The sequence below is a fragment of the Larimichthys crocea genome, unplaced genomic scaffold (genome assembly GCF_000972845.2).
Source record: "Larimichthys crocea isolate SSNF unplaced genomic scaffold, L_crocea_2.0 scaffold249, whole genome shotgun sequence".
NCBI classification, from domain to species: domain Eukaryota; kingdom Metazoa; phylum Chordata; class Actinopteri; family Sciaenidae; genus Larimichthys; species Larimichthys crocea.
In genome coordinates, this window is record NW_020853301.1 from 147,179 (window position 1) to 156,288 (window position 9,110).

The 9,110-nt window shown below is 40.2% G+C and overlaps 1 protein-coding gene across 1 annotated transcript; it reads left to right on the forward strand.

Annotated features, from left to right (window-relative positions):
- The first annotated feature begins 4,913 nt into the window (after window positions 1-4,913).
- On the forward strand, window positions 4,914-8,187 carry LOC109139638 (sterile alpha motif domain-containing protein 3). Its single transcript, XM_019263759.2, has 4 exons — window positions 4,914-6,125; window positions 6,359-6,514; window positions 6,690-6,782; window positions 7,002-8,187. Exons 1-4 carry the CDS (start codon window positions 5,340-5,342, stop codon window positions 7,275-7,277), a joined length of 1,311 nt encoding a protein of 436 aa, XP_019119304.1. The 5' UTR covers window positions 4,914-5,339; the 3' UTR covers window positions 7,278-8,187.
- The last annotated feature ends 923 nt before the right edge of the window (window positions 8,188-9,110 follow it).

The window sequence follows — 9,110 nt, forward strand, 5'->3', positions numbered from 1 at the left end:
ATCAAAAGTACGCAGCCCCACTCTCATGACCCAGCTTTATCAACACATTCAGAGATAAGGAGAACGACCTTAGTGACAGATACTCTACATCATCATCCATTTTTATTCAGATGATTTGCTTCCTGCAGACGAGCCCCATGAGCAAAATGGCTCTGACGTCAGCTCAGAACAAAGCAGGAGATAGCGGGCTGAGAGGCGGAAGCTTTCACAGATCCACTTAAGATATGTACAAGAAAGCCATCAAGCGGTGTTATATGCAAGGAATATAGCAGAAGATGAGAATCAATATCATCCATTATTCCCGATATCTATGCCAGTTGCTTTTAATGCTGACATCTTAAGAGGCACTCTCTCTATTGTTGGGAATAACAATAAAAAAAGGCTGTCTCTGATTTTCCATCTAGACAGTCAGCAAAGAGCTGAGCTTTATTCCATTCAGGAAAAAACGCTGGAGGCAGTGGAAGTAAAGAATGTACTGTATGTGTTCTTCTGTGTGCCTAATTCTGCTCACACAGTATGATACAAGTGACACAAATGGGATCAGTTCAAGTTAGGATCTGTGTTTTTTTTCCAGGACCTCTACATATACATTGGCACAGTGTTTCGGCTTGTTCAACACCAGGATACTGCAATGTGAAATCTTCAGGGGCCCATATTTCTCAGTAGTCATCTACGCAGTGCTTAGCTGCAGAGAATGCGATATTGTTTTGATGATTGAGGTCATACAGAAGGTTGGACTGACATCAGGGTGGGAGTGCGCAGAGGAGCGGACCTTCATAACAGTGGTATTATCCAGGGACAGCAGGATGCAAGAACTGTTGAGGCTCTAGGGGGTCGTACTGACTCCCCTTTGGGGCCAAGGCAATAACAGAACCCTCCCATCTATCTCATGTAGCGCTGCTTTCACACCCGGGTTACTGATAGATTGCGCTGAATCGGGGGATTGGAAACATCGCAGACGTAGGACACCTGAGGGTCGTCCATTTTGAAGCTGATAATCAGACGGAGCTTCCACTGCCATTGTAAATAACTGGGAATGTGTCCCTGTCCTCCATTTGCTTTCGAGTTACTGACAACCTGCCTTGGTCAATTCAATACTGTCGACAACACTATTAGAGTGCCTGTTGATTTGTTCCTGCTGCTGCTGAGCTTGGCTACCTCCATTTTCCTCTTGACATTTGACCTCAATAACTTGATCTGACAAAGGTCAATCTACCGAGAGGAGACCCTGCTTATATGGAGTAGACAACTGAAAAACAACAGCGCGCTGCAACTAAGAAGCGGCAACTTTAAATTTTAAATACAAAATGCAACCTTATGCAACAGTTTATAGCAGCCTTTAAAAAACATAATTTCCCACAGGTCCAAGACTGTTGCAGGTTAAAGGTCACCTGCTTTAAAGAAAAGTAGAGTGGAGAGCTGTGAGAATGGATTGGTATTCCCCAGTGATGTTGATGTGGTAACAGGTAAAAAGATGAAGAGATGACAACTGAAGTGAGTGTAGGTGGATATCATGGATAACACTAATGAATTCAATTATATTTTCATAAAAATTTGACGAAGGGTAATGGGGATTGAGAAATTTACCGATCCGTACAAAACACATGATTATCATAAAAATCATCAAAACACAGTGACAGACAGCTGAGGACAGATGGAAACTGCCTTTTGATGACTTGTACAACTAGAGAACTACATTTCATTGAAGTCTTTGAGCAGCCCTGTTCCTTGTCTTTTCAGCCATGGTGACTAACGCTACTCTACTAACTGCTAACTAACCAATTATTCCAAATAACTCAGAAACATCGAACTTCCTTCATTTGTGCACCAGAAGCTTATTCCAAGAAGACCTAAGTCACAGTGAGTGTTAAGAACAGAAAACAACAAAGCTTCCATTAGTTCGGCATGTGTTGACTTGAGTTTTAGATAAATGTCACAGATTACTGCTTTAATTGCCTCTGAATGAAAACCATAAAATTATTGTGCCTAGCCCAAATTTTCTCTTCTCCCTGTCAACCTCCAACACTAATTAATTTGCTATTTTGAGGTAGTCATTATAAATAACATGAATGCGTCTAATCGACACTGGTATTGGGGGAAGCATTTGGGTGATACAAACCAGCCCTGGCTTAAACTGCAGGCACAGAGCCAAGGACAAACTGCAAATCCAGTGCCCCAGTGGCTCTAACTCTCCTGTTTGTTGATTTTTGTTGTGTAAAAACTGTCCTTTGCAAGTTTTTAAAGGGTGACCTTAGTGTGATGATTACAATGTTTTATAATTAGAAACTGGAAGCAGAGGCATTCTGAGCCAGGTGCCAGGGCCGTGCTGGGACGGGACAGTTATAGACAGGATGTGTTTGTCTTGATGGCATGCAGCTGATCCAAAAAAAAACAATCAGTGTCTCTCTAAGAAGCATTATAGTGATTAACTCACATAGAATCTGTCCCTCTGCCTTTCAAACATGACTGATATGTTAGCAAACTGTAGCACTGCTGAGTGATGAAGGGGCCCATGGATCTCTCATAAGCAGACTTTTTGGAATTTCACTCATTTTCATACACTGTATGATATCAATCAAAAGTCTGTCTTAACAATCACACTTGCTGTTTTGACTGCTTAAAGGAAACAATGTTTTATTACAAATTGGTAATTTTATACCTCAGACCATTCCCATCAATACTAACATACTCCCAGTTCAGCGTCAAGATAATTAAAGTATTATAGTTTACAGCCTGGTTCAGCTTTGACCCACTGTATATACATATAAGTGGTGGCTAACTTGGCTGAACTGTCTCTCTTCACGTAACTGCTTGTGTTTGTTGACCGTGGGCCATCCAAACCAGACCAAACGGAATGTGAAACAGGTCTAGAAGCTGTATTAATCGAAATTGTATTAGCCTACTCAAATAGTCACTCGATGTTGCCAGGTGACCATGTAGTAATTAGTCAGGCTAATCATAAAAGACAAACTAACTTTAGCATTTTTATTTTTAAACCTGCTGCCATCATAAATATGATCCTCCTCTAATTTCAAAAAAATGTATAAAGGCTGTTGTTTAGACAGAGTATCCAGAGACTGGAAGGAACTCATTCCTAACATACTTAAAGCAACACTTGTAACTTTTCTACCATTAACTACACTGACTTGTAATCAGGTGAATGGTGTCTCTGTCATTCCCACTCTACAGCCCGTACATCTGTTCTTGCACTATGTGACTTTGTGATCTGGGTACGATCACCCATGAGAAGTATGTTACGCTTTATACATATCTCACTTATTTTGGTAAAACTAGATCATATTTTTTGGAGGAAATGTTGACGGGGGAGCAATGCTGGAATTAGAGTTAGAGCATGGCAGAGGCACAGTCTGCCCAAGAACTCGTGATATTGATCGTTGGCATACACACACAAAAACTTGCAGTCTTACAGTATAACTGGACAAAGGTCCCACACTCTAAAAACGAATTCAGGGGGCCTTTAGTCATTACCTAAATATATATATTGTTCTGAAATAAAAAATCAAGTACTGAGATACTGTTAGACTTTTTACTTGTAATTGTTATTTTATTGAGTTTGGTTGACATACAAATTATGCCTGTTTATTCAATATACTATCATGACTTGTCTGAGTTTAAAATTTTCAGTTAATAAAAAAGTATTTAATTTTAAGGTCTGTCAATGTAAAATACAATTTGATGACGTGTAGGCGGCGCCCATTTTCATGCACACGCCCGGACATGTTCAAGGCCAGACCCAGGCCAGTGCTCTCTGTGACTGCAGCTGCACGTGGAAGTGCTCTTTAATAAGAGTTGGAAGGTAAGTAATTTTATGCTTAATTACACATATTTGCATTCGCTCAGGATTCTGTTGGTAGCCTACTGTTAGACAAAGCTGCAACATTGTCTTTCTTCGAATAACGGACGGGATGCTCCGGTTAGCTCGGTCCCGCGTTTGTGTGCACCGCAGTCCGGTTGTAGCTAGCTACACGACCGCCTTTTCCGCGAGTTATGGAGCTTTTAACACTACTGTGGTACAGACTATATCATTGTAATTTGTTTAAAATGTTTAAAAGATCGCTAACGTTGTTAGCCACGAGGCTAACGCTAATCGGGTTACTTGCTGCCATTCCGACATTTTATTCAAACGTCCCCGCACTCCGGCATTTTTGTTCGATATTTCAGGCTGGAATAAACTTTATTGGACAGTATGTAATTTGTACTTTTTGGGAATTCACTCTCGTCCATTCCGCATCCTGAAGACGACACAGCACTGTACACACCGTGTTTAACCTGCTCCCCCCAAGGGCCCCCGCCGGCGGGGGCTGGCGTTTATAAATAATTAATCCTTCTCATTACGCCGACCAACAAGCACCAATATGTACATGTAATACACCAAAATGTCGACAAGAAACTCAGCTTCAAGTTTATATAAACCATTATTTGATTAACAAAACGTCATTTCAACCACAAGCAATAATATGAGCATATAGTGAAAACATAAATCGGTAACTTTCTGCATTTCCGTGATCATATTTCTCCAACAGCGTAATCTCCGTCAGTAAACAGGGTGCCGTTAGAAAGCTCACATTCCGATCTACACAGAGGTACCAAGCTTGTCTATATAAGATGAACACTCACTCCCCAGAATTTCCATGAACCGCCAACAAAAAACTTTTTTCTTTTTACTGATACGATAAATTATGTCTTAGCTCTGCTATTTTTCAATATAAACTTGTGTTTGAGCTCATAAAAACGCTGCAATCTGCTGCTTCTAAACCTTCTTCATCATTCTGATGTTATTTTTTATACAATTCGCGCTGGTTATGAAGTCAGAGACCGGATTGTTTACGGAGTGTGAAGTTGCTCCGTATAACCTATCATTTTCAGATGAAATGATACAAACTCACATATTACAATCTTCCTAGTGTTTTCAGACCGTAACATACACAGTAAATGTGTTCCTGATTATATATGCTCTTTACATTATTCACCATTTAATGTGTTCCTGATTTATATGTATATCAGCTGTAACTAAAAACATTTTGTTTACAGGTTGCATAATGCCGGCTCAACTCTGAGTGATCCTTGCGGATCAATATGTCCATAAAGTTGTACTACCATCTGGAATCCCTGAGACAGTGGATGAGCTTCACTCACTCATTTGTGATAGATTTTCCATTGCCAGAGACTTCTGTCTTCACTATAAAGATGTTGATTTTGGTGATGAGTTTTTCACCCTTTTTTCTACAACTGACCTCAAGGATAAGGACACAATCAAGGTTGTGTTTCTCCAGGACCACGAGCCTACAGTAACTTTAAACTTGACTGATGTGACCAACATGACGGATGCGACCAACATGACTGATGTGACCAACATGACTGACCAGTCTTTGGAGGAGCACAATGTGGATGACACCTCATCTGTGTCAACCGATGATACACTGATTCTCTCATCATCTCAAGATAGTCCAGGCCACCGTTCCCAGTGCTGGCCCGCTCAGTTTTCAATTCCCAGCTTTTCTAGCTTCACAGAGATCCAAATTCAGTCAGCCAATGAGTGCTTCAAAAAACATGGGACTCTTTTGACTGCAAAAGAATTCATTCCACTACTCCCAGACATCCTTGGAAAACTAGGGGAGGCGATTTATGAATACACTGCTTATCCATCCAGTCTGCAGATCAGTGAGGTAGCAGAGGCCCTCACTCAAAAGCATCCCTGCCTCAAAGAACCAGGGTCCTTTAATGGGTCCTATGGATGGGCGCAGCGCCTAAAATATAAGATGAACAATTTCAGAAGCAAACTTCGAGGTCTCGGTTGCCCTGAAGTTGAAGTGAACTCACTCAAGAGAAAAACAACACATGACCAGTATCCAGCAAAGAATCTGAAAAAAACAAAGAAGGCTGAGGTGAATTACCTACCCCCTCATGGTCAAGGTGAAACTACTGCAAGTTTGGAAAAAGAGAGAGTGGAGCTCCTAAGCGAAGTGATGAAAAGGGACAACTCCAAGGTGGTAGCTCAGAAAATGGCCAAGACGTTCAGCCTTCGTCGGGAGGAAATAGTGAATGAGGCCCCTGCCATAAGTGACTTCATGAAGCGCTGGCCTGCGCTTTTTAGTGAAGCACAGGTGAGATTATAAAATGTTTAATAAACCAGTATTTTTGTACTGTGGATTGATACAATGTGGATACCTGTCCACAAATTGAAATAAGATAGATAAATACATGTAGAAATACAGAAATAACCTTTTTTCATTTCCAAAATGTACTTGTTTTTTCAGATTTAAATATTTATTTCTGGATTTATTTGTTTATTTATACTTATGTCTCTTTTGGTCCTTCATACTGGTGTGCCCTGCAGATCTGTGAAGAATTCAAGAGGATAACAACAGTTAGCCTTGAATCGACCTTTCTGGCCAAGCTTGACCAATGCACCCCGAAACTGATGGCCTTGACCCAATCAAAAGGAGGAGCTGCAGGACTGAAGATGAGGCACATTAAGGACATGCTTCTTGAGGTATAATGATGAATAGACCTTTATTTTAAATATGTTTCTCCCTCACTATTTCATGTCAATTGTAAAAATGGCTACTATGAACAAGTTCGCTCATTTTTTTTCTAATTTTCATGATTTGGGTTACACTTGCATCTGATTTATATTGAACACCTGATCTATTTTTTCCATGAATCAGGACAACACAGTTGAAAGGCGGAGAGAAGTTGCCATTCGCTGCCTCATAGTTTACCTCGGAGAGAAGGAGGAAGAACTTTTCAAACAGTACAGTGTAAGTAATTGCGTATGCTTTTAATTTTTATTTTGTTTGAACTGCATGTCTCTGTAGCCTTCCTACGTGGAGATATGGCCGTTCCAATCCCATGCCTGAGCCTCCTGTGGGCTAGGTATTGAAGTACATGGTCACCTTGCATTCCCTTATGCACATCACCCTGAAGAGTTTGAGCCATGTATGTTATACACCCTAAAACCTTTTCATTTCTTCGACAAGGACGTGGAGGAGCTCGACACAGACCTTCTGATGCAAGTGATGAAGATTGCCATCATCGGTGACCGTGCAACCATCGTAGTCGAGGGAACCAAAGTCCTGCAGAGGTTTGATGTCGCCAGATCCTGTGCTTTGCTGATGGGAGTAATATATGCTCTAAACCTTAGCTATCCCAAGCAGTTGAAATTTACTTTTGAGGCATTCCAGAAGCTATGCCTTGGGCTTGACGGACAGAAAGCCAGCTCTAAAATAATGAATCTCAAGTATGGTATTTTCTAGAGCGGGCTTGATCCACCTTGCATGAGGGAGAAGCTCACATCACACACACACGCACACACACGAGCATGCATGCACGCACACACACACACACAGACACACACACAAAACATCATCACTATCTAGACTGCGTACAAGTTTCTGTTGGACACGGAGCATCATGGTAAATACAAATGCAGATGCTTATTAATATACAGTAAGGATTAAAAACAAATCTATGTCAACATATGTAAAAGAACCCTAACTTTTATTCTAATTGGATTCACAATACATTTATATATATAAAAAATGACAATAATAGGGGGAAGGCAATATCAGTCCCTTGCTTGGTTGATCCACTGCTTTATCTCATCAACAACTGGATGGATTGCCATTAAATTTTGTCCAGACATTCATCGTCCTGAGAAGATGACTCTTATTGACTTTGGTGATCTCCTCACTTTTCACCTAGCATGTAATCTTCCCTTCAGGGTGACCTGTAAAAACTGTTTGCCCACAGAGCATCACCATCAGGTCACAGTTTTAAGTCATCCAAAATAATTAGGTAACTAATGACTGTACATTGTGTTTAGTGCTCCTACTGCCACTAGTAGCGCTTGGTATTTGGGACTAAAAGCTGCTCCTCCCTGTTCCTTTCTTTCCTCTGCACACACACACACACACACACACACACACACACACACTGTTATAGTATTAATACCTACCATAGGATGACCTCTGTTCTGAGGGTGTTAGTGTGTTTTGAACCTGAATATTTAGTGCTGTCTTTTGATGGATGCTGTTCCTCCTCAAAAGCTTCTGAGTGTATGTTGCAATGTAGCCTACAGATGCTGCTGTTTTCTGCAGTTTCAACGATTCAGTGTTGTTGTAATTTTAATAAATGTTTCTGATTAATTTAAATATTACTGTCTGAATTTCTGTTCTTTTTGAGGACCAGGAAAGAGTCCCTTAGCTGCTGTCTGTTTGCCAGGTTTTATTATAGGACAGGGCTCAACTTAACTCTTGCAGAGATTGACTTTATTAAGTTCATGTTACTTAAAAATGTATTTTACTGAGGCCTAAAAGCTAATTCACCATACTTAAAACATTATGTTGGATCAACTTAAATACTTGCATTCATGTTGACAGTTATTAAGTTCATGCTGCTTAGAAATGCTTTTTATTGTGGCCAAAAAGCCACTTGACCATACTCAAAAAATTGCGTTGAATTTATGTAATTCTGCCTGTTGGCTTAACTTAAAAATTCTAGTGGAAAACATTAACATACTTTTTTTTGTTGATACAAAGTTTTATTTATTAGAGTGTATAGTGATAGCTAAATATGACAAAAAAACTTCCTCTCTCTGCTGGAGAGGCTGTGGTCTAGTGGGAGATTTCTCACATATTGATTGATCCTCAGCAGTTGATTCTAGGGACACTTCACACAGATCTTTGAAATAATCATCTGTACCTGCTTAGAGCTCTTGTGATAATTGCCCACAAAATGATTACTGTGAACTGGCTTAAGCCTCAACCACCGACTTTACTACAATGGACTCAAAGGCTGAAAACAGTGAACTGTATGGAAAGCTTAACTGCGCGGTTACGACTCCGGATGGACTTGTATTTGGAAAAGTGGGCACCTGTCATAAACTATTTGAGTGACTAAATGTAAGAAGTTCAACTCAACTGGGCAGATCAGATCGAACGAACACTTGGATAATACCTTGTTACCCCTTCCTGTGTATATTACTGCAGTAATGTCTATTTTATTTTATTTCTTGGTTTACTTGTTAACTGTCTATATCTGATACTCTAACACTGTGTGGATGTCTTGTCAAGGAATATGTTTTAATA